The sequence below is a fragment of the Artemia sp. Qi Xiang Cuo genome, chromosome 20 (genome assembly GCF_049724085.1).
Source record: "Artemia sp. Qi Xiang Cuo chromosome 20, ASM4972408v1, whole genome shotgun sequence".
Classification (NCBI taxonomy): domain Eukaryota; kingdom Metazoa; phylum Arthropoda; class Branchiopoda; order Anostraca; family Artemiidae; genus Artemia; species Artemia sp. Qi Xiang Cuo.
This window is the reverse complement of record NC_142813.1, coordinates 42,543,836-42,571,259: the sequence shown is the minus strand read 5'-3', so window position 1 is coordinate 42,571,259 and position 27,424 is coordinate 42,543,836. Positions and strand designations below refer to the sequence as shown.

General features: G+C 33.8%; 1 protein-coding gene across 1 annotated transcript in view; it reads left to right on the top strand.

The window, feature by feature from the left end:
* LOC148940229 (diuretic hormone receptor-like) overlaps positions 1-27,424 on the top strand; it is a 319,450-nt gene that overhangs the window by 27,933 nt on the left and 264,093 nt on the right. Inside the window, exon 3 of the mRNA XM_089106103.1 lies at positions 21,583-21,837. Within this exon, the coding sequence (XP_088962229.1) occupies positions 21,583-21,837 (255 nt within the window). The remainder of the gene's footprint in view (positions 1-21,582; positions 21,838-27,424) is intronic.

Here is a 27,424-nt window from a genome sequence, read left to right as displayed (position 1 = left end):
GCCTGAGTAAATAAATTCTATATCACCTAATTTCGTATTTCCTACCCCTGGGATATGAGTTTCTGAAACTTCTAATAAGTCCAGTTAGAAGGGTCTGAATTCGTCAGTTAAAAAGCCGATACGATAGTTTTTTTTTTAACATTGTAAAATTCCAAGTGACAATTGTCATGTTTTTAAATAATTGAAATTATTATAGCCTCAGGAAAATCAGTGGTCCCAGAACCAGTGCAGGACGGTGCCCAAAACACCATCTCAAGTCTACGCGAAGTGCTTAAGCCGGCTTAGAACTGGAGAGCAAGAAGTAACTGGGGCTTCCAGTTGAATAGAGGCTTCTTACAATTCTGGGCTCATCTTGGTCACAACAGGGTTTTTCAAACTTGGCGATGCTTTTCTATCAATAATAATTGAAAGACAATCTCAAGTCTATTACCTCTGACTCATTATATATCCATTCTTACAAATATTATGCTACTACGAGGAGGCATCCCATAATAGACAAATTATCTACGAAAAGTTTTCAGTCCAAAAAAGTCCATCAAAACAGACGAAACCCAGAAGAAACATTTATTAATCAGGATCCAGTGCAAATGCTGTGTCGTTTATTAGGCTATAAATTCCTCAAGGGGTGCCACTCCTCAAAGTCACCCTGCAGTGGAGATAGCAGTCACAGTTTTGGTTTAAAGAAAACGGTGAAAGGTCTGCCCTGATACCACTATGAGGTCACATAAGCAAAGATTTCCCTGCCGGGAATAGGAACGGAGAAAGAAAGTTATGACGGAACGGAGACCTTAAAACTATATCATAGCGCCGGATATATTATGGAGAGTTCATACTGCAAAATTCTACTCTGAAAATTCTTCTTCATTAAGGGGATGAATCCATAAATCGAAAAATCCCATAATGCACTGAATGAATAAACGCGAAAATTAGTTTGTTTTTTTTCAAACGTCTTGCTTTTCACAATAGAGCTAATCCCAAACTGAATAAAGTTACCCTATATTTCACCCTAGGTAATCCTACCCTAGATTTACCTAGAGGTATGAATACCCTAGATTTACCTAGAGGTATGAATACCCTAGATTTACTTAGATGTATGAATACCCTAGCTAATTTGTATAAATTACCTAATGAATTTGTTATGATTACATATGCAGAGTCGGAAAAAGATATACGTATTATATTTATTTTAATTGGGAAAATTCTTCACCCAGACCGTTCCAACCGCAGAAAATCCCCCCGGAAAATTCCCCCTGGAAAATTCGTCTCATGTAAAAAACAGTTCTGGGTGTCTGTTTTCCCGAAAATTCCCCCTAAAAATACTCCCCAAGAAAAACCCCCCCGGCAAATACCCACAATGAAAAATAATCCCCTGTTGAAAATTCCCCCCGGAAAATACCCCTTGGAATGCCCCGTTTGTTTGTTTGGTATGATTGCTTATTTAAATATAATTCCTGTAGGAAATATCCCCCTGTGAAAATTACCCCCAGGAAAATACTCCCCTGGAAAATACCCCCCCCCCGGAAAATATACCCCGTGGAAAAACACATCCCCGGCGAAAGGAAATTATTCCAAATATATTCTCCCCATTGAAAATTCCCCCAGACAATGCCCCCCTCAGAAAACTCCTCCGTGAAAAATTTCCGAATTTTTCCCAACAACAAATATTATCTGTAAGAAATGGACGAATTTGAAAACTTAAAAAGGCACTTAAACTTCTACAATGGGTTTTTCTGATTGTTTTGTAGTTAGAGAGGGAGGGAGAAAACTCAAAGGGTGCTTTTTTTTGCCAAAACATCCCAACTCTCATTGATCCATTGGAAAAGTACAAAATTAGTTCTAAGGGAGAGACGAGGGCAGCGTGGAGGTAGAAATTGATGTATATTCCCAAAGGCCATAACCAGGATTTTTTTTTTTGGGGGGGGGTGTATTTTTTCGGAGGGGGGGGGGTGCAAAAGGAACTGCAACAAACGCATCAAACTGTGAAATTTATATCTATTTCCTCAAAATTTCTGGGAATATTTCTGGTCTACGCTGTTAAAGTGAAAGCAAAGAGTAGCATTAAACATCAAAATGAACAGAATTTATTCTGTATAGGAGGGGTACTACCCTTTCTTCATCCACACCTCCACTTCATGGTTGCAGAAACTGAAACTTTGGATGGTGTCTATTAGATCCAAAATTGAGAGTTCTAGTCCTTTTTTTATAAGTCGAAAGTGATTGGAGGCCAACCAGCGGCGGGTGGGTAATATCCGTGGGGGGTATTTTCGGCATGGGGGGTCATTTTCCTCGGGGGACTATTTTTCGCAGGGAGGGGGATGATTTTTTTTTTGGGGGGGGGGGTTAAAAACCAGCCACCTTGCAAAACAACGGTAATATTATGACAAATTAGGTTGAATGTCAAATTAACGAATTTGTTGAATACCAAATTCAGAGAATTCATTGAAAATGAAATTTTATGATTTCAGAAGTGTGTTGTATGGCAGAATTTATAATGAACCAACCAGTTAGTTAAATGCCCAGATAATGTGAATAATATGGCCAGAAGGGGCCGTCAATTATTTGTATTGATGGGTCTTTAGTTTCAGTCACTGCTAAAAGTATTAAGAGGGTTCGAGGGGGAATTCCCTAAAACTTTCAGGGGAGTACTCAACTGCTTCTTTAAGTTTTTGGGCGATAGGACGAATAGTGTAGCAATGCTTGCACTGCACACTTACACACACAGACAGACATTCGATTTTGTATGATATTTTGTAATAATTTTAATATTGATTTTCCAAAAGCTGCAGGGTAAGGGGGCAAGGCTCGGAGTGTGCTCTCTAGATTTGTTAGGCTCCCTCAGATTTGTAAAAATACCTTTTTGGGTATTTTGTGGAAAAATGCCTTTTTTTATATTGCCGATGAAAAATCATAAAAAACACAAATTTGCCCCCTCCTCGACATTGAAAAATAACTTTTGTCCCCTCCCCTCTTGAAATTTCGTGAATGGACACCACTGGTTGGAATAAAAAGCAAACACGAAATGTCTAAGATCCGGCGGTTATTCCGGTGTACTGTTATTCTAGTGTATAGGTTTTACGGTGCTTGGTGTTATTTCAAGTAATATGCTGCCTGGTGTCATTTTTTAGCAACAACAAAAAGCACAAACAAAAACATGCAAACATAAACAAACAAGAGGATTACGCTGTTTCTGCCACTAGGATAGTGTTTCTCAAAAAAAAACTTAAGTCATGAATCTATTGAATTTTTAATAATTTATTAACTTGCTTTCCCGCCAAAACAATATTAAATTAGAAGGTTCTAAAAAAACTTTGACTTTCTTTTACTAGGAATAACTTCGTGGTTTTTCTTCTCTTATTTGTAATTCTGCAGATAATTCTGTCTCATATGTTGCGAGGACTAGAATACTCGAATAGCCCAAGAAAACAACAAGAAAACAATTTAAACAAGACTATGGGAATAACTATAAAAGAAACATTACTAGAGAAAAAGCAAAAATTTATTGGACCAATATGAAACTCTCTTCTCAGTCATTTTAATTTGTATCTCATTTAGATGTTTTACATTACACCACTTCTTTTCTTACTAAAATGGCTATTTTTCTGTCGTTTTCTTCTTTTTTTCCATTCCCACTTTGATGTTGTCACAAAAGTTATTAGAGGAATAACCGGTAGACCTCAGTCTCCTGTATGAAGGCTAAAGAGATAAAAGTGATGCAAACTTAATATTGATTACTTTCCGTAGGCTATAATAACGCAAACTATAAAACAGCTATAACCCTTATATTAAATTTTTTAGTCTTATAGAATTATTCTGGATTCCTGTTTGTGTTTAATTAAACTCTGGATTGATATTAATAATCTCTAATAAATTCACTCTTTTACTACACTTAGTTTCCTGATTAATTTACATGTCGCCGTGTTTACGCATGCGATAATTAAACCAACACTAAGTTATTTTGACTTTTACTAGTTTTAAGCACTCAGTGTCGATATTAACAATTTATAATTTTCCTGCAATCTCTCTCTTTGGAATACTTTTTTTTCTCTTCAAAAAAAAGAACATAACTTCTAGTTTAAGTTCGTTTACAGACAATATAAGTAGTAATGGTTCAATCTATTCAAGCGCACAGTCCCCCCATCATACAAGCGCAGTGTCCCCCCATATAGCTATAACAGTTACAAGCGCAGTGTCCCCCCATATATCTATAACAGTTTCAAGCGCACAGTACTCCCATATATCTATAACAGTTTCAAGCGCACAGTACTCCCATATATCTATAATATTTACAAGCGCACAGTACTCCCATATAGCTATAATGCTTTCAAGCGCACAGTACACCCGCCATACAAGCAGACAGTGTAACGACCTGATTCAACTACCGTGAAAATTCGTGCTGATCTCTGTTCAAAGTGCGTGACGTTTCCTTTGTATGAAATTGTGAAATTCTTTCTGTAATTTAATTTGTTTAATTAATATACATAAATTAATTTATTATTAATTAATTTACATAATAACATTAATTATTTTTTTACATTTATTATTAATTTATTTACGATTTTTTACATTCTACGTGTCTTCCGTTTTATTTTTATGAAATTTTTGTTTGATGAAAGAATCAAACGGGAGGCCCGTTATTTCTTAATGTAAAATAACGACTTATTAATCGACTGAACCAATAAACCATTGAACATATTATGATTTTAGAAATACATCAAATGCATTGTTTCTGGGTCATTGCCCAACTAATTTGAAGCGTCACAATATCGTAACAGGTTCATTCCATTGAACTGGAACAAGTTCAAGCACATTCGATTTATCAATTTGATTTTTGATAGGTGTTAAAAGTGACCTTGTTTCGGGGCATTTTTATGGCATCATCGTGAGAATATGCATACCACGATGATTTGAGATGCATACTAGACAAACAATTTCTTATGATACTTAGGCCCCAAGTCCTACCCCTATCTCTCAACCCTATCCCTCCACCCTCCCTCCCACCCCCTCCCCCCTCCACCCTCCCACACCCCCTCCACCCTCCCACCGAACTAGTGTTTTTTCGTGGTTTACTTTGTCACAGTTACATTCTCTTGATTTTTCAAAGTTCATTTTTGGATTTCTTTCATTGAAATGCAAGAGTTGGAATATTTCAGTAGTGTTTTGTCTTGGTTTACCTTGTCACAGTTACATTTTCATGATTTTTCAAAGTTCATTTTTGGATTTCTTTCATTGAAAAGCAAGAGTTGGAATATTTCAGTAGTGGACTGTTGTGATTTACCTTGTCAAAGTTACATTCTCTTGATTTTTCACAGTTTATTTTGTATTTCTTTCCTTGAAATGCAAGAGTTGGAATATTTCAGTAGTGTTTTGTCATGGTTTACCTTGTCACAGTTACATTCTCTTAATTTTTCAAAGTTCATTTTGGATTTCTTTCGTTGAAATGCAAGAGTTGGAATATTTCAGTAGTGTTTTGTCATGGTTTACCTTGTCACAGTTACATTCTCTTGATTTCTTAAAGTCCATTTTGGACTTTTACATTCTGATGATTTTTCAAAGTTCATTTTGAATTTCTTTAGTTGAAATGCAAGAGTTGGAATATTTCAGAAATGGCTTGTTATGGTCTACATTGTCACTGTTACATTCTCTTAATTTTTCAAAGTTCAATTTAGATTTTTTCATTGAAGTGAAAGAGTTGGATTATTTCAATAGTTTTTCTGTCGTGATTTACCTTGTCAAAGTTACATTCTCTTGATTTTTCAAAGTTCATTTTGGATTTTTACATACTCTTGATTTTCAAAGTTCATTTTGAATTTTCTTTCATTGAAATTCAATAGGTGGAATATTTCAGTAGTGTTTTTTCGTGGTTTATCATGTCACAGTTAAATTCTCTTGATTTTACAAAGTTCATTTTGGAATTTTTTTCATTGAAATTAAAGAGCTGGAATATTTCGCTAGTTTTTTGTCGTGCTTTATAATGACACATTTACATTCTCTTGATTTTCCAAAGTTCATTTTGAATTTCTTTCATTGAAATGCAAGAGTAGGAATATTTCAGTAGTGGATTGTTGTGGTTTACCTTGTCACAGTTACATTCTCTTGATTTTTCAAAGTTCATTTTGTATTTTTTTCCTTGAAATTTAAGAGTTGGAATATTTTAGTAGTGTTTTGTCATGGTTTACCTTGTCACAGCTACATTCTCTTAATTTTTCAAAGTTCATTTTGAATTTCTTTAATTGAAATGCAAGAGTTGGAATATTTCAGTAGTGTTTTGTTTTGCTTTACCTTGTCACAGATTTTTACATTTTCATGATTTTTCAAAGTTCGTTTTGAATTTCTTTCGTTGAATTGCAAGAGTTGGAATATTTCAGTAGTGGATTGTCGTGGTTTACCTTGTCATAGTTACATTCTCTTGATTTTTCAAAGTTCCAAAAACTTACACACACAGAAAAAACTTACACACACAAAAAAACTTACACACACACACAAACTTACATACACATACACACAAAAACTTACATACACACAAAAACTTAGACGCACACAAAAACTTACACACACACAAAAACTTACAAACACACACACACACACACACAAAAACTTACACACACTAAAAAACTTACACACACAAAAAAAATAACACACACAAAAAAACTTCCACACACACAAAAACTTACACACACAAAAACTAACACACACACAAAAACTTACAAACACAAAAAAAACTTACACACCCAAACAAGTTTACACACACACACAAAAACTTACACATAAAACCTTACACACACACACAAAAACTTACACACACACACAAAAACCTACTTAACCACAAAAAACAACACAACAAAAAAAACTTACACCAGCACAAAAGATAAAAAACAAAAACAAACTAACTCAAAAACAAAAACTTACAAACAAACAAAAAAATTACACACACAAAAAACTTAAAAAAACACACAATCAAAAAAAAAAACAAAAAATTAAACACACACAAAAACTTACAAAATCACACAAACTAACAAACAAAAACAAAAATACACACACACAAAAAAACTAAAACACACAAAAAAAAAACTAACAAACCAACAAAAACTAAAACAGACACAAAAACTTCCACACACACACAAAAACTAACACACACACACACACACAAAAACTTACACACACACAGAAACTTACACACACACAAAAACTTACACACACACAAAAAAACTTACACACACACAAAAAAACTTACACACACAAAAAACTACACACAAAAAAAAACTTACTCACACAAAAAAACTTACACACACACCCAAAAAATCACACACACACACACACAAAAACTTACACACACAAAAACTTACACACACAGAAACTTACACACACATACAAACTTACACAAACACAAACAAACTTACACACACACAAAAACTTACACACACAAAAAAACTTACACACACACAAAAATTTACACACACAAAAAAACTTACATACACACACAAAAGCTTACACACACACAAAAACTCACACACACACACAAAAAATTACACAAATTTACACAAACACAAAAACTTACACACACAAACAAAAACTTACACACACACAAAAACTTAAACGAACACACACACAAAAACTTACACACACACACAAAAATACACACAAAAAAAAACATAAACAAACAAAAAAAAAATTGAACACAAACAAAAAATTACACAAAAAAAAATCTTACAAACACACAAAAACTAACACACACAAAAAAACAAAATTACACACACACACAAAAACTTACACACACAAAAACTTACACACAAACAAAAACTGACACACATAAACTAAAAAGCAGAAAAAAACTTACGAATATAAACTTACACACACACACAAACATACAAACACACAAAAAAAACTTACAAACAAAAAAAAACTTACACACACACAAAACTTACACACACACACACAAACTTACACACACAAAAACTTTCACACACACAAAAAATAACACACACACACACAAACATACACACACACAAACACTTACACAGACACAAAAACTTACAAACACAAACAAAAATACACACACACACAAAAAATTACACAAACACACAAAAACTTACACACACACACAAAAACTTACACACACACACACACACAAAACTTACACACACACCAAAAAACTTACACACACAAACACAAACTTACACACACACAAAAAAACACACACACACAAAAACTTACACACACACAAAAACTTAAACACACACACAAAAACTTACACACACACAATAACTTACACACACAAAAAAACTTACACACACACAAAAACTTACACACAGACAAAAATTTTGAGTGGCGCGCCACTCTAAGTAAACCTAGATTAACCCAGCTTTTTACATATCTCTCTCACCTATTTTCTGAGGCTGGGTGGGGGGTCCCAGAAAATAGACGCCCCCTTCACCACGTCATTTTCTACCTGTCTAGGCGTTTACTCCCCCCCCCATCCATGGAAACCCCATCACTTGGGAAACACACTTTGTGTGTTTGTATGTGTGTAAGTTTTTGTGTGTGTGTTTGTTTTTGTGTGTGTGTGTGTTTAAGTTTTTGTGTGTGTCTGTAAGTTTTTGTGTGTGTGTGTGTGTGTGTTTATTTTTGTGTGTGTGTAAGTTTTTGTGTGTGTGTGTGTAAGTTTTTTTTGTGTGTGTGTAAGTTTTTGTGTGTGTTTAAGTTTTTGTGTGTAAGTTTTTTTTGTGCGTGTGTGTAGTTTGTGTGTGTGTGTAAGTTTTTGTCTGTGTGTAAGTTTTTGTGTGTAAGTTTTTGTCTGTGTGTAAGTTTTTGTGTGTAAGTTTTTGTGTGTGTGTAAGTTTTTGTGTGTGTGTGTGTTAAGGTGTGTGTGTGTGTGAAAGTTTGTGTGTGTGTGTGTAAGTTTGTGTGTGTGTTATTTTTTTTGGGTTTTAGTTTTTTTGTGTTTGTAATTTTTTTTTTGTTGTTTTAAGTGTGTTTTTTTTTGTTTTTGTGTGTGTTTGTTTTTGTGTTTTTTTGTGTGTTTAATTTTATTTGTGTGTGTAAGTTTTTGTGTGTGTGTGTAAGTTTTTGTGTATGTGTAATTTTTTATGTGTATGTGAGTTTTTGTGTGTGTAAGTATTTTTGTGTGTGTGTAAGTTTTTTTGTGTTTGTAAGTTTTTGTGTGTGTGTTTGTTTGTGTGTGTGTGCAAGTTTTTGTGTGTGTGTGTGTGTGTTTTATGTGTGTGTAAGTTTTTGTGAGTGTGTAAGTTTGTGTGTGTGTGTGTAAATTTTTTTGTTGGTGTAAGCTTCTGTGTGTGTGTAATTTCTTGTTTATGTGTGAATGTTTGTGTGTGTGTAATATTTTGTGTGTGTGTGTATGTTTTTGTGTGTGTGTGTGTGTAATATTATTTGTGTTTGATATTTTTTGTGTGTGTGTGTAAGTTTTTGTTTGTGTGTGTGTAAGTTTTTGTGTGTGTGTGTAAGTTTTTGTGTGTATGTATTTTTGTGTTTGTGTGTATGTTTTTTTTTGGATGTTTTAGTTTGTGTGTGTTTATTTTTGTGTGTGTGTGTAAGTTTTTTTGTGTGTGTGTATTTGATTATGTGTTTGTAATAATTTATTTTTTTATTTGTTTTTGTGTGTGTGTATGTTTTTTTGTGTGTGTAAGTTTTTTTGTGTGTGTAAGTGTTTTTGTGTGTAAGTTTTTGTGTGTTTGTAAGTTTTTGTGTGTGTGTAAGTTTTTGTGTGTGTTCAAGTTTTTGTGTGTGTGTAAGTTTTTGTGTGTGTGTGTAAGTTTTTGTATGTGTGTGTAAGTTTTTATGTGTGTTTGTAATTTTTTGTGTGTGTGTAAGTTTTTTTTTTTGTGTGTGCGTGTAAGTGATTGTGTGTGTGTAAGTTTTTGTGTGTGTGTAAGTTTCTGTGTTTGTGTGTATGTTTTTGTGTGTGTGTTAGTTTTTTTGTGTGTGTAAGTTTTTATGTGTGTGTGTGTGTGTGTGTAAGTTTTTTTGTGTGTGTTAGTTTTTGTGAGTGTGTAAGTTTGTGTGTGTGTGTGGGTATGTAAGTTTTTGTGTGTATGTGTAAGTTTTTTTGTGTGTGTAAGTTTTTGGAACTTTCAAAAATCAAGAGAATGTAACTGTGACAAGGTAAACCAGGACAAAAACACTACTGAAATATTCCAACTCTTGTATTTCAACGAAATAAATCCAAAATGAACTTCGAAAAATCAAGAGGATGTAACTGTGACAAGGTAAACCATAACAAGACACTACTGAAATATTACAACTCTTGCATTTCAACGAAAGAAATTCAAAATGAACTTTGAAAAATCATGAGAATGTAAAAATACAAAATGAACTTTGAAAAATCAAGAGAATGTAACTTTGACAAGGTAAAAAACAACAAGACACTATTGAAATATTCTAACTCGTGCTTTTCAATTGAATAAACTCAAAAATGAACTTTTAAAAATCATGACACTGTATTTGTGTCAAGGTAAACAATGACATAACACTAGTGAAATATGCCAATTCTTACATTAGAATGTAGGAAATCCAAAACGAACTTTGAAAGATAAAGAGAATTTAACTGTGAAATGGTAAAGCATAACAAAACACGACTGAAATATTCCATCTCTTTCATTTCAAAGAAAGAAATTCAAAATAAACTTTGAAAAATTAAGAGAATGTAACTGTGACAAGGTAAAACATGACAAAACACTACAGAAATGTTCCAACTCTTGCATTTAAAGGAAAGAAATTCAAAATGAACTTTGAAAAATCAAGAGAATGTAACTGTTACAAGGTAAACTATAACAAAATACTGCTGAGATAATCCAACTCTTGCATTTCAATGAAAGAAATTCAAAATGAACTTTGAAAAATCTTGAAAATGTAAATGTGACAAGGTAAACCAAGGTACAAGCAGACAGTACAATGACCATAAAAAAAGTAAAAAAAAAAAAAAGTAAAGGTGGAGTGGGGAGATGGGGTGGAGGGAGGGGGTTGGAGGAAGGGTGGAGGGATAGGGTTGAGGGATAGGACTTGGGGCCCAAGTATCATAAGAAATTGTTTGTCTATTATGCATCTTAAATCATCTTGGTATGAATATTCTTACGATGATTCCATAAAAATGCCCCGAAACAATGTCACTTTTAACACTTATCAAAAATCCAATTGATAAATCGAATTTGCTTGAACTTGTTCCAGTTAATGGAATGAGCCTGTTACGATATTGTGACGCTTCAAATCAGTTGGGCAATGACCCAGAAACAATGCATTGGATGTATTTTTAAAATTATAATATGTTCAATGGCTTGTTTGTTCAGTCGCTTAATGTGCCGTTCTTTTACCTTAGGTAAATACAGGTCTCACATTTAACTTCTTTTTCACACAAAAGATTCATAAAAATCAATCGTAAGATGTTTAAAATGTAAAAAATTTTCAATAAATGAATAATAAATGTTAACAAAATTAATTAGATAAGATAATCTTATTAAGTAAATTATTTAACAATAAATTAATTTAGGTAAATTAATTAAACAAATTAAATTGGATAAAGAATTTCACTATTTCAAACAAAGGAAACGTCGCGCACTTTGAACAGAGATCAGCACGAATTTTCACGGTAGTTGAATTAGGTCGTTACACTGTCTGCTTGTATGGCGGGTGTACTGTGCGCTTGAAAGCATTATAGATATATGGGAGTATTGTGCGCTTGAAACTGTTATAGATATATGGGAGTACTGTGCACTTGAAACTGTTATAGATATATGGGGGGACACTGCGCTTGTAACTGTTATAGCTATATGGGGGGACACTGCGCTTGTATGATGGGGGGACTGTGCGCTTGAATAGATTGAACCATTACTACTAATATATGTAAAATAAGGAAAATACAATGATAGCCATCCCCCTTCTCAGTAACTCCATGGCCTTAAAAACAAGGAAAAACAAAATATCTAACAGTAGAAAAGAAAAAAAAAACGTGTGGCATTTTTTTTTATCATCAATTGATTTAAATCAGGCGATATGGGACTCGAAGAACCCAGCAAACAAAAGAAAAAAAACACGCTCAAAAACAGGTGGCACTACTCTCTTACAACCAAATCGAAAATAAAATACATATATCCAACTCTAGAAATAAAAGTTGAACAAATAAAAAAAAAGTAAATTTTTATGCAAATAAAAAAGAAAAAGAAAGAATTATGATAAAATATAGCCAAGGTATGTGATAGAATTTAATATATTAAGTAGAAGGACCAATCACTATTCATAGATTTAACGTAACAATTAAAAGTTCAACCACCAGATACAGCCAGGAACAATACAGCTACACGAGATGAAAGAAGCAAAAGATAATAAGAAGGGAAAATGTGCAGATATGTTCAATTCTTTACTTACCTATAAATTCTAACTACTTTGCAAGTGGATGACGGCGGTTTCCACAACTCAAAGCAGTTATTTTGTAGAATTTTTACACGTTCGTTAAATGTAGAAACGTTAAACGTAGAAATTTTACACGAGAGAGAGCATGGGCGTCAATTCACAGAAATGCTGGAAGAACAAGAGACAAAACGTATTTTAGAAATCTACGAGGGTGTCAATTTGTTTTTTTTTTCAATGACATTATAAAAATTAATTTTTTTCAATTAAAACACCAATAAAAGATAGAAGAAAAATTGCCCAGCTGCCCCCTCCCCCGGTAGACACCTCAGACAGAAAAAACCGAAAATATGTTTTGGGTTTACTGATAGTTATTAATGAGCAGTTACTTGTTCAAAAAATGCTAAAAATTTGTCCTTCAAGATAAAGTAGAGAAAACATAATATAAATTGCACTAAGTCCTAACTGTTAGTGTGTTAGAGAAAAAGAGATATCAATTATCTTGAAACACATAGGAGATGGAAGAAAGCGGATTGGACCCATCAACTGAATTCATTATTCAACTCGTTAGGGTTTAAAATGTGTTAAATTGAGGCATGTTGTAAATGACTTGAAAATCCGTTCATGATTAGCACCAAGGCAACATTTAGGGATTCAAACTAAATTTTTAAAAACATTTTAAGTTTTTGTCGAAATTTATGAAATTTTAAATTTTATTCACATTCATGTCAAATCAATTGTAGAGTTTTTATGGTCGGATATGTTAGTGTAAAAGAAAATGAAGAAAGGACACAACACTTTTCCTCTCAAAATTCTTCTCAAAACCTAAAGGACACGGTCAAGCTAACTTGAACTTGAACTTGAAAGCTAGTCCTTTTGCTCCTTGGAGAGATTAAATAAAAAAAGAACAAGTTTCATAAACTGAAAGTAAGGAGCGACATTAAAAGTTAAAACGAATCGAAATAATTCGATATGAAAGGGGCTGTCCCCTCCGCAACGCCTCGCTCTTTACGCTAAAGTTTTTTATTGTTTTAAAAAATAAAGTTGTGAGACAGAGTCAAACTTTAGTTAAAGACCGAGGCGTTGAGGAGGGGACATCCCCTTTCATATACGGAACAATTTCTGTTCGTTTTAAGTTTTAATGTCGCTCCTTACTTTCAGTTAAAAATTTTTTTTTTTTTATTTAATTTCTGGTCGTTTTTTAGTTAATGCTGCTTTTATTTCGGCTCACCGTCATTGAATAAGTAAAAAAAATTTGCATAAAATTTTTATTTTCTTTTGCTAAATGGTTGTCTCTAAATTTGTTTCTGACGTAATTTACAAATTAACTTACGTAACGAACTTCTATATTCGTATATTTTTCTTCTGGCAAACAATACAAAGTTGCAGATTTTTGCATATATGAGCTTGAAACCTATGTAATAGGGTTTTCTGATACGCTGAATCTGACGGTGTGATTTTCATTAAATTTCTTTCACTTCTTGGGGATGTTTCCCCCTCTTTAAAAAATCAGGTAAATTTTCTCAGGCTTGTAGCCTTTGATGAGTGATACTAAACTTAATAAAATTTATATATTTAGAGCCAGCATTATAAGCCCATTCTTTTGATACATTTATTGATATCAAAATTCCGTTTTTAAAAGTTTCGATTACTATTGAGCCGTATCGCTTGTTTTTTTTATTGTTTTTTTTATTATGTATATGTTATTACGTATATGAGAGGGTTCTCCCCTAAGTCAATACCACGCTCTTTACGTTAAAAATTTAAAAAAAAATTAATTCACAAACCCCTGAATCACATAGGCAGTTTAATTAGAATAAACAGCTCTTTTGAAATCACTAAAAAAAAACTGTACCGTAAACAGCGAGGTATTGACTTGGGGGAGAACCCCTCATATACATAATAATTTCTGTTCGTTTTAAGTTCTAATTTGCTTCTTACTTTCAGTTGAAAAAACTTGTTTTTTTTATTTAATTTCTGATCGTTTTTAAATAATGCTTTGAAATCCGGCGCCCCCTTCATAAAAATGTCCCTTACCCCAAAGAAACATCCTCAACAGAAAGTTTGTCTCGGGTTCCCTCCTCCTCAATCCCCCCCACCAGAAAAAATCCTTCCTGAAAATGTCTGTATACTTTCCAATAGCCAATACCATATATAAGCAATGGGCAAAGTTCATAACTTGCAGCCCTTCCCCTGGGAACTTTGGGGGATTAAGTCATCCTAAAAGATATATTTATTAGATTTTCGTCTATGCTGAACAAAATCGCTAACTCAAAATTTTAATTGGGTGACTTTGAGAAAAAAATGAGCGTGGGAGGGGGCCTAGTTGCCCTCTATTTTTTTGGTCACTTAAAAAGGGCACTAGAACTTTTAATTTTCGTTCCAAAGAGCTCTACTATGATATTCTAGGGCCACTGTGTCAATACGAATACCCCTGGGGAAAGAAAAAAAACACACAAAAAAAAATAAACATGCATCCGTGATTTTTCTTCCGGGAAAAATTGGAAAATTCCACATTTTTGTAGATAGGAGCTTGAAACCTCTACAGTAGGGTTCTCTGATACGGTGAATATGATGGTGTGATTTTCATTAAGGTTCTATAGCTTTTAGGGTCTTTCCCTTTTTCGAAAATCATCCAAATTTTCTCAGGCGCGTAGCTTTTGATGGGTAAGATTAAACTTGATGAAACCTATATATTTGAAATCAGAATTAAAATCTGATTCTTTTGATGTATCTATTGGTATGTGCATTGTCAGTTTAATAGGCCTATACATATACTGATATTTAGTAATCAAAATGTTAATATTATTTGATTTATTAAATTTATAAAAGTAAAACATTTACATTTTTTCAGTAAAGTGCAAAATTTGTTTTTACTTTTATAACGTTAATAAATCAAATAATATTAACATTTTGATTACTAAATATCAGTATATCCATATCAAACTGACAATGCACATTCATTTGTATTTTTTCAGTAAAGTGCAAATTTTGTTCTGGCCTTGGGAAGGCATAGGGGTTTTGCGCCCAACTTATGTTAATTTCTGCTCGTTTTGAGTTTGACTCCGTTAATTATTGTAATTTCTGTTCGTTTTGGGTTTCATTTATTTATCGATACTGATTTGTGGTAATTTCATACTTGGTAGATTATTTGATTTTATTTTTGTTAATTTTCGGTTTAATGGAGTTCTTTACTTTTTTTTGAAAAACTTATTTCGTTGAAAAAGCTTTCTTTAATTAATTTCTGTTCGTTTTATATTGACATAGTCTTTTCAGGGAAAAAGAAAATAATACTTTAAATCTTTTCGTTTTTTAACATATTATAGTTTGGCCTGCTATTTGTATGCCGGAGAAAAATTTTCAGCAATTTTTAACAGCATACACCCTTTTAAAAATCTGGGCACAAATAGTACTGTTTAATTTAGTTTTACTGTTTAACCCTAGTTGACCTGTAATGGAAAACTTGATACCATTCGCAAAAAAAACTGTTTCCTTTATTTAGTAGCTTGGATACACTTATGCTATTTGGATTTGGTTAAATTTTAAGAGCAGAAGTAGCCCCTACCGTTTGAACATAGTACCCTCAGTCGTTCTTGGGATACTGCTGAGATGCCTTATTGGGAATTAGCATTATCACAGTGCATTTTGATTTAAATCTTAAGTCAACATTTAGTTTTTAAACGTATAAAAAGTGGATTTGAGGAAGACTAAAATCTATTCTATAAATCATATACAACAACTTTCTATATAAACCTTATATGCCCCCAAGGCATAACTTACAACCCTTGCACTGAGGGCTCTGAGGGGGTTATCATTCTAAATGACCTAATTTCCAGACCTTTCAACTACGTTGAATAAAATAGATATATCAAAATTTTGATTGGATGTGTTTGGGAAAACGATGGGCGTGAGAGGGGCGTTAGTTGCTATGCAATCACTTTTAAGTATTAAAAAAGGCACTAGCCCTTTCAATTTCCAATTGAATGATCCCTTTTGAAGTTTCTACGAAAAAGCTTTCAATAAAAACTTTATATGCCCCCCGGGCATTTCTTACAACCCCTGCCCTGAGGGCTGTGGGGGAAGAGTTGTCATGCTTAAAGACCCAATATCCAAAGCTTTAGACACCGTTAAATAAAATGGTTATCTAAGAATTTTAATTGGATGTTTTTTTGTAAAAAATGGGCGTGAGAGGGGGGTTAGTTGCCCTTAAATCAGGTGTTACTATTAAAAAGTGCACTAGTTCTTTTAAGTTCCAATCAGATGAGCCCTTTTTCAAGTTTCTACGACAAAGATTTCAATAAAAACCTTATATGACCCCAGGGCATAACATATAATCCTTGCCCTGAGGGTTGTGGCTGAGTGTCCTCCTTAAAAATATGTTTTTCTATCTGGAAATCAACTACCCTGAACAAAATGTCTATCTCAAAATTTTTATTGGCTGTGTTTGGGGGAATGATGGGTGAGGGGGGGGCTAGTTGCCCTCCAATCACTTTCGACTATTAAAAAGGGCACTAGCCCTTTGAATTTCCAGTTGAAAGAGCTTTTATTGAAGTTTCTACGACAACTCCTTCTTTAAAAACCTTATTTACCCCCAGGGCATCACTTAAAACCCTTGTCCTGAGGGATGTGGGGGAGTGTCCTCCTCAAAAATATATTTTCTATTTGGAAATCAACTACGCTGAACAAAATAGCTATCTCAAAATTTTGATTGGATGTGTTTGGGGGAATGAAGGGTGTGAGGGGGGGGCTAGTTGCACTCAAATCACTTTCGTCTATTAAAAAGGGTACAAGCCTTTTGAATTTCCAATCGAATGAGCCTGTTTTGAAGTTGCTACGACAACACCTTCTATAAGAACCTTATATGCCCCCAGTGCATAACTTAAAATCCTTTCCCTGCGGATTGTGGGGGAGTGTCCTCCTCAAAGGCAAATTTTCTATCTGGATATCAACTAAGCTGAACAAAATGGCTATCTCAAAATTTTCATTACATGAGTTTGGGGGAATGATGGGTGTGGGGGACGGGGCTAGTTGCCCTCCAAGCACTTTCCACTATCAAAAAGCGTACTAGCGCTTTGAATTTCCAATCGAATGAGCCTGTTTTGAAGCTTTTACGACAACGCCTTCTATAAAAACCTCATATGCCCCCAGGGCGTAACTTAAAACCCTTGCCCTGCGGGTTGGGGGGGGGGGGGGTATCCTCCTCAAAAATATATTTTCTATCTGGAAATCAACTACGCTGAACGAAATGGCTATCCGAAAATTTTGATTGGATGTGTTTGGGGGAATGATGGGCGCGGGGGGGGGGGGCTAGTTGCCCTCTAATCACTTCTGACTATTAAAAAGGTTACTAGCCCTTTGAATTTCCAGTCGAATGAGCCTGTTTTGAAGTTTCTACGTCAACGCCTTCTATAAAAACCTTATATGCCCCCAGGGTATAACTTAACACCTTGCCCTGAGTTTTGTGGGGGAGCATCCTCCTCGAAAATATATTTTCTATCTGGAAATTTTGTACGCTGAACAAAATGGCTACCTCAAAATTTTGATTGGATGTATTTGGGGGAATGATGGGCGTGGGGGGGCTAGTTGTCCTCCAATCACTTTCGACTATTAAAACGGGCACTAGCCCTTGAATTTCCAATCGAAAGAGCATTTTTTGAGGTTTCTACGACAACGGCTTCAATAAAAACATTATATGCCCCCAGGGGATAACTTAAAACCCTTGCCCCAAGGGTTGTGGGGGAGTGTCCTCCTCAAAAAGATGTTTTCTACCTGAAAATCAACTACGCTGAACAAAATGGCTGTATCAAAATTTTGATTGGATGTGTTTGGGGGAATGATGGGTGTGGGCGGGGGGGGCTAGTTGCCCTCCAATCACTTTCGACTATTAAAAAGTGCACTAGCTCTTTGAACTTCGAATCGAATAAGTTTTTTGAAGTTTTTACGACAATGCCTTCTATAAAAACCTTATATGCCCCCAGGGCATAACTTAAAACCCTTACCCCGAGGGTTATGGGGCAGTGTCCTCCACCAAAAGATACTTTCTATCAAGAAATCAACTACGCTGATCAAAATGGCTATCTCAAAATTTTGATTGGATGTATTTGGGGGAACGATGGGCGTCGGGGGGCTAGTTGCCCTCCAATCACTTTCCACTATTAAAAAGGGCACTATCCCTATAAATTTCCAATCGAATGAGCCTTTTTTGAAGTCTGTACGACAACGCCTTCTATAGAAACCTTATATGCTCCCAGGGCATAACTTAAAACCCTTGCCCCGAGGATTATGGGGGAGTGTCCTCCACCAAAGGATACTTTCTTTCAGGAAATCAACTACGCTGAACAAAATGGTTATCTCAAAATTTTGATTGGACGTATTTGAGGGAATGATTGGCGTGGGGGGGGGTAGTTGCCCTCCAATCACTTTCGACTATTAAAAAGGGCACTAGCCACTCCAATTTCCAATCGAATGAGCCCTTTTCGAAGTTTCTACGACGACTCCTTCGATACGAAGTGCCCGGGTATGGAGAAAAAAAAACACATTGTGCCCACATGTAAATATATATATATATATATATATATATATATATATATATATATATATATATATATATATATATATATATATATATATATATATATATATATATATATATATATATATATATATATATATATTTTACCTAAGCAATGTAAAATATAACCTTTCAAATAATAAGAGATATCTGGACGATCTCTTAGTAATAAATTGTGCAGAGTTTATTGAGATTTCAAAAACTGTTAATCCGCAAGAGTTAGTTCTGGAGCCTAGCTATGGAATGGGACACTCCGACCATTTATTAGTTTTAAATAATAATATTTCAAATAATAATAAATTAGTTTTTAAATTATATAATAAAACGGATGATTTTAATTTTGAAGTAATTAATTTTCCATTCCTAGAAAGTAATTTACATTCAAATATTACTTATTCGGCTTATTATTCCCAATTATTTAGGTATGCAAAAATTTGCAGTAATTACACAGATTTTAAAAATAGATGTAAAAAGCTGAGCGAAAAACTGATCTTAAGAGGTTTTTCTGCCAGAAAAATTAGTTGGCAATTCAAAAAATTTAGTTTTATGTATCATGAACTTTTAAGTAAATATACAAAAAATTATAAAGAAATACTGAATGATATTTTAATATAATTTCTCTTGCACTTTTCTTGTTTGGAAGTTTGAGTTTGTAGTGATTTTCAAACAAGCTTGAGGATCTTTAAATTGGTAATTGGTTCCAGATACCAATAAAAGATACATCTGGATGTCTTCATTTGTTCCAGAATGGTCTCTGTCAGTGACCTCTGGGATGTTATTAAGGAAACATTGAAACACTTTTTGTATGTAATTTTTAATAGCTTGACTAGTATGCATGTATTTCACAAGTTTTACCTGACATAGGGTTACCATATAGATCTTATGGTAGAGGCTCCACCGTGCCGGGTAAAGAAAGTAAATCCTCGAAACCCGTTAAGGCAGGTGGTATTTCTTATGATGAGCCCTAAATAGAAGGTTCTACTTGGAAATATTTTGCTAGATTTAAAGTGGTTTTGCTTGTAAATTTACAACGACTTACATTTATTGATGACGACTTTGCATGGACTTGGACATTCCTATTTGGTTGACGGTTCGGGTATACTGTTTGGTCCCTAGGTAGTTGGATAGATGGATATGGTAAAAGCCTCTGTTCAAGTGCACATTTGTCTCAATTGCTGGATTTGGACGACAGTTTTTTTTTTTTTTTTTTTTTTTTTTTTTTTTAAGCCTAAGTAATTACCTCTAAATATATATATATATATATATATATATATATATATATATATATATATATATATATATATATATATATATATATATATATATATATATATATATATATATATATATATATATATATATATATATATATATGTATATATATGCATATATATATATATATATATATATATATACACACATATATATATATATATAATATATATATATATATATATATATATATATATATATATATATATATATATATATATATATATATATATATATATATATATATATATATATAAGTGGCACTGTTACCCATGGAAACCATTAAGCTCCCTGCTGGGTCAGACTTAAAAGACCTTGAGTTAATGATTTCAGAAACGCTCCACAAAACAAGACAAACCATTGTGAAGCACGTAATCGCCTCCATTAAACGCACTTACGGAACTGTTGTTCGAAATTGGGGGCGATACTCCAGGATATCGGTATCTTCAATTCATCGTTCAGTTCGCCATCCTTACGTTATTTACCTCGCCGGTGCGTCTAAGTTTCTATATTTCAGATGCACAAAGTTATGGCTTATTCCAAAGCGGCACCAAAATTCCCTTGTAAAAATTTGTAAGTATGTATCCAGTAAAAGAGTGACCTCATGACTTAAAAAAAAACGAATAACAAATATATATTTATATATACATATATATATATATATATATATATATATATATATATATATATATATATATATATATATATATATATATATATATATATATATATATATATATATATATATATATATATATATATATATATATATATATATATATATATATATATATATATATATATATATATATATATATATATATATATATTATACTTTGTTTAAATGAACAACCGTGTATTTATTTAAAACATCTTTTTGTTATATTGCATTATTATATGCATTATTAGTATTTTCCTAGGGTGGCTGCATCAAACCTATCCTGAAGCCATGACATCAAGAAGAAGTTGACATTATCTTGTGTTAGAATTAAAGCGACAACGAGAATCAATATACACAAGCCTGCTGAGTGCCGGAACCCGGCCATGAAATCGGCTGCATAGTTTTTTTCTTCTTAAAACTGGCATATTGATATTTCTGGCCACAAAAACGGTCTAAATAGATCACAACTTTAAGGAATAGCTCGTATTTTTTCCATGGTGGTTTCATCGAACCTATGGTGACGTCTTAAAATCAAGAAGAGGCTCACACTGTCTGCGGTTAGAATACAAGTGACAAAGAAAATCCATATATAAAAGCCTACCGTGCCGGGGCCCGATGGCGAAGCCACCAGGCTCCCGGTACTATATATTTAAATGAATAATCAAACATTGGTTTATTCGAAAGTTACCAATTTAATTTATTTTGCCAAATATATTTTTTGCAGGCCTAACCGTCGATCTTCTGGAGCAGCTGAAACGGCATGCCGAGTTTGACATCTTCAGTGGTGACGATGTGACATTTCTTGACTTTTTAAACTGTTATTATCGTTTTAAGGATGAGCCCTACCCTGAATTGGCAGAAGGGCCATATTGCAATAGGACTTTTGACAAAGTGCAGTGTTGGCCAACTACCCCAGCTGGGACTGTTTCAGTGTTACCATGTGTAAAAGAGTTGCGAGGAGTTTCGTATGACAGCTCAAGTAAGTCTTAGTGTTATTCACAGTTGGTAGCTCTCTTCTTGGATATCTTTGCTCTATCTCAAGAAGTGCTCGGTGAAGATGAGCTGCTGCAGATACCTCCTCGGAGCTTGATAAATGCTAGATGTTTATTGTAGATCAAGGTTGTATTAGGTTGTATGTTTGGCTTATTTTCCAGTTAAATTTCACTATATGACCGCTATAGTTTTTATTAAGAATCAAAAGGATTTATATTTTTGACACGAAGACAAATCTCTAAACGTATCCACCCTCGGGATTTTACTGCTCCAATTTTCTATTTCCTATTCCTATTCCTAGAAGAGTAAAATAGAGATTACATCTTTTTCACACGAAAGCAATTTGCCAGCTGGCAAATTGATAAGCTGGCAAATTGCCAGGGATGAGTTTTCAAACGAACACATTTATACATATGATTTAAGCTGGTTCCTCTGTCCCAGGCCTGAAAGTAGCCTAATCTTTGTTTCCCTTTTTCCAAACTGATTATCATAACCTTACAAAATATATTTTGTGCATTGCTACATCTAGAGAATTTACAAATGGTTGAAGTTTTTGAAACAGTTTTTTTTTTTCATAGGAACATTTTTCTCCATGATAGCTAGTTTTCTCCTATGGACTGCGGATGCGAGGCATAGGCTTCCAAAATTCCTAATCTCAAGTACCAGTACTTTTTCTTTCCAATTGTATTTTTTGAACAAAAGTATGATTATAGGGCAGTAGGAGAAAGATCATTAGAAATACAGCCAGCTTTTCCCTCATTTATGGTGTTCCTGAATCAACATTTGCTTTCAGATGTTGTAGTTTGTATTTTTTCATCAGCTATTCAGAAATTCCGATGATTAACCCCTAAATGACTGGAAGATTTACATTAACACAAAATGAAATATCTTGCCTAAGATGTTTATGTGGGATATATCCACCCTTTTTTTCTTTAGCTGCTCAAAAAATCTATAAAATCATATATATATATATATATATATATATATATATATATATATATATATATATATATATATATATATATATATATATATATATATATATATATATATATATATATATATATATAATATATAGGTAACAAGGTTATTACCTTACACTAGAAACAATTCTAGTGTGTTTCTAGTGTAAGGGGATATAAATATATTTAGGAAAAAAACTTATCTTTCTTTTGAGACCCCAATCAAACCTTAAAAAAAACAAATTTGATAAGTCGTTTGGAGAGTGCTTTATTTATAGGGGTGGGCTATAAAGACCTATCGTCCATATGGGCTTTAAAGTTGTTACATAACGCCTTTTGAATTACTACAGATAAAGTAATAACAACCCCTTCCATCCAAAATTTAAAACAACCTACAATTAATTCGGTTCAGCTCAATTCAGTTCGTCTAATTACAAAATTATATAACACATAACGTCAATCCAAGTGGCTGCCCAAAGTATGAAATTTAGTAAGGTGGGGATGTAGAAATCTTTAGCTTAGGTTAAAAATTTAATAATGGAAAGACTGACTCCCGAAGGTACCCTCCCCCTTGCTTCTTTTGCACCTTGACAGAGCAGGGCACTGTCTCCTACGATATTTTTGGGAAACCAAAAAGAAGAACAGATAGTACCACCCTAAGCTTTCATTTTAAAAAGTCATCGGTTTATCTTTATGAATTTATTTTTTCGATGCCATTATTCCTTATTTCTGTAGAGACAAGTAGCCCCACCGTACTCAAGTCAAAAAATATCGTAAAAAAGAAAAGTTTTAGGTCAATATTTGTTTTACAAGTAAATTCTATGTTTATGTGTGGGCTAACTACCATCTCTGGTAAGAAACATTATTCGGTCAATGACAATTTCTCAATTGTTGAAGTAATGCCGGTTCTGGTTGTTATATTGTCGGTTACTAGACCCAAGAGGGTATCAGATCTTTTCCGTTAAACGTCTACCTCTATTTAAAATATATTTTTTAGTTGTTTGCTCTTGGCTCTGATCATTCCTAATATGTTTTTAGTTAATAATTCATAAAAGCACTTCACTTAACCCCCCCCCCCGATTTGGAAAAATATATAGCCTAAATCCCATATTTTCCATGCATTTCAGTTTTTGACTTCGTCAACGTTGCATCAATTTATGGTTATTAAGTTGAAACAAAAAGCGACATGTGGCAAAATGTATGGGAAATTTATAATTTGGGTTGTTTTAGAGTGGGGGAGGGGGAAGTAGCTTAAGAAGTCGGTATATATGCAAAGAAAATACTAAAACAACGAACCTTTAGCGGAAAAGATCCAGCGTATTCGGAATAATGCTGGTTTTTTTTGCGGATTAAAAAAGACCTTTCTTGGATTAGTCTTCCACATATGCCAGGGAAGAGGATTAGGACATCGAAAGTCCTAAAACTGATAGTCTTTGTAGCTTACCTCAAAAGTTCTTAAGCTAGCAGATTTTCGAGCCTTCGAATTCATTTTACTCGAAACTACAGTTTTGCAGATGCGCCCCTTGGTCTGGTCAGGATATAGACTAACTGTGCATGTTAGCTGATGATCATTTCATTACCAATAAAAAATTAATATGAACTTTCAGCTTTCTCTTTGGTTCATAGCATGGTGCGATGATTTAAAATGATCAGATAATGAATTGATTCATTTGACTCAGTACCAAGGCCCACTTAAACCTACCAAAGCCCACTCAACTAATTGAGGGGTCACTCTCTTAGAAATCATGTTTACCCGGTTGCGCACGCAGAGCATGGCGGAACTGTGCCTAGAGTTTTGGGAGATGTTCAAAGTGTTTTTGGGAAGCTTGGCGGAACTTTGCGGCAGACACAGCACTCTGAGACGTATGCGTTGTGGCGGGGAGTCAGTGCCCCTCGCCTTGGATACGATAGAGAATTGTAAAAAAAAGTTTGCTATTGAAAACCCGATGGATTCCATTGTATACCATCCATCACTTTTGACTAATCCTATTTGAATAACATCCATCATCTTCAGCATATAAATTTAAAGTTAAAATTAACCACTAATCTTCCTGGGAGCAACTTCTGAAATTTTTAATGATTAATGACATTCTGTCGATAGATTCTAGTACTAATATCCTCTGGGCACGCAATCCTCTGAATCAGTTTTTTCTTTTTGAATCGCTTTTAGCAGAACAAAAAATTAATTTATCAGTATCACTGTTATAAACTTTTGGACGAATACCCAGTATGAGGAGGTAACAAATTACGGTTAAAGATTTTGACACTATTCAACAATGGTTTAATAGTCTGTCAATCCATCGCTAGACAGCGCAACAGTCCACTAAAGTAGGGCCAACATAGGGCCTATAAAGAAAAAATCAAAAAATCGCGAAGAAAGTAAACGAGGACAATTAACAGCCAGTGAAAAAATTGAAAAATTATGCAAATATTTCGGTCAAGACCTCCGCTTGACCGTCCTCAGTGCAGAATAAAACTGATAAAAATATAAAAACCAAACCTTAAAATAAAAACACCAAACTAAAATTGGACGACCCTTTCCTAGTAACGGTGAAAGAGTAATTTATCAGTATCACTGTTATAAACTTTTGGAGTTACCCTTTCACCGTTACTAGGAAAGGGTCGTCCAATTTTAGTTTGGTGTTTTTATTTTAAGGTTTGGTTTTTATATTTTTATCAGTTTTATTCTGCACTGAGGACGGTCAAGCGGAGGTCTTGACCGAAATATTTGCATAATTTTTCAATTTTTTCACTGGCTGTTAATTGTCCTCGTTTCCTTTCTTCGCGATTTTTTGTTTATCATGATTAGCCAGTGTGGTCTCAGAAATTATTTATGCCTATAAAGAAGGCCACTAAAATAGTACCGATATTTCGTAACAACTTTTTTTTTATACCTTCACAATTGTGTTTGATAAAACAGAATTTCAAAGGAATTTCATTTTTTCTAATTAGAAAATAAGAGCAAAATTTGAGCTTAGAACGCACGGAAACTATCCTGTATATAAGGGAGGGTATATCCTCTAAGCTAAAACTTCACTGAAATCAAATTTAAATGCAATAAGCATTATTAGTTTCCGCTTGCTAGATTTTTACTAACCAATTGTCTTTCAAAACATTTTATTGAACATTTTATTGTTTAAAGAAATGTGCATGAACAAGCTTGAAGCCTTACGCAAAACCCTATTATTCAATTCCCATTGCACTTGTTTTAGAGCATTCATTCTTCGGTACTTGTATGATATACCCCCGACCACTCAAGTTGTTCATTCATTGACACATTCTAAAACCGGTTTTTTTATTAGTTTCTTTCAGCTTAGCGATAGACAAGACAAAGAGAAGTGACAGAATGGATGGAAAATATATAATTTGGGCTATATATTTGCACATTAGGGGGGGGGGGAATTAGAAAATAATTCTTTCTACGTAATATTCAGAATAATCGTACCTAACACATTAGGCATGCAGACCTGCTATACTTTACCCCCACCCCCCTACCGTGAAAATATATAGCCCAAATTTGTTTTCTTGTTGACCTTGATATATTCTTGCACATAATTTAAACTCCTTTGAAACGGCTTAGGCATTTTTTCAGGTTGAGAAGTAGGTAAAATATTCAAAAGGTGCGTCAAAAGGAGACAATTTGTCTGCCTTTCGAGGGGCCGTGTTCTTTGAACATCCCGATTTTCTCGAGATTACTCTCCAACACCAGGGAATTTCTTTTCACGATTGGACACACTTAATATGTTACATCTCAATGAAAATAAGAGGGTTCATTTGAGAAAAGACATTCATATTTTCACTCTCGCCATCCCCCTCAAATCCCTTGCTATCTACGACTACTGTTATTAAGTTATTGTCATTAAAGACTGTCACTCTCTAGACCTATGATTCTACCTTTGAATGGAGTTACTTTTTAATTATTCCTAGGGAAGGGGAGTGAGGTAGATGTGACTTGAAAGGACATCATAAGTAGGCAATCCGTGTGCCGGTATAGGAGATTCTGAGGGGGGAGGGATCTTTGAAATTCTGTGATTTTGGGAAAGTTATACACAATTGGATGTTTAGCCACAATGTAGAATCGCATTTTACTCGAGTTTGATTTATTTGAAGTTTGCGAAAGCTGAGTAAGTCATAAAGATTTATTATGAACAATCATCTTTACAAAAAAAAAATAAACAAAAAAACAGAGAAGAAAAAAACTTATGCAAGTTAAAAAAGCCTTGAATTCACCATCGGAAATAGTGCTCATAAGGACCCTGAGCTCATAGGAGCTCATAAAGACTCATACTCATAGGGGCTCTTAAGAACCCAAAATCAACCGAAACTAGCCAATCAGACTATTTCTCCAATGAGATATACCCGTCTAAAATGCTCTTAATTCCGTAGAGAAACCTAATATAGGCTGCAGCGGAGGGCAACACCAGGACATCAGATCAAAGTTTTGAAACATCAGAATTCCTCAACTAATCTATACAAATATATACTTAAAGGGGAAAGTGGTCAACGCAGCCCTAAGGGTGAAGGTTAAAAACCGTTTTAAAATCACTCTCAATATATATTTTTAAAAGGTAAGTTAGAGATATCGTACCTTGTTAAAACTCGAATCTTTTG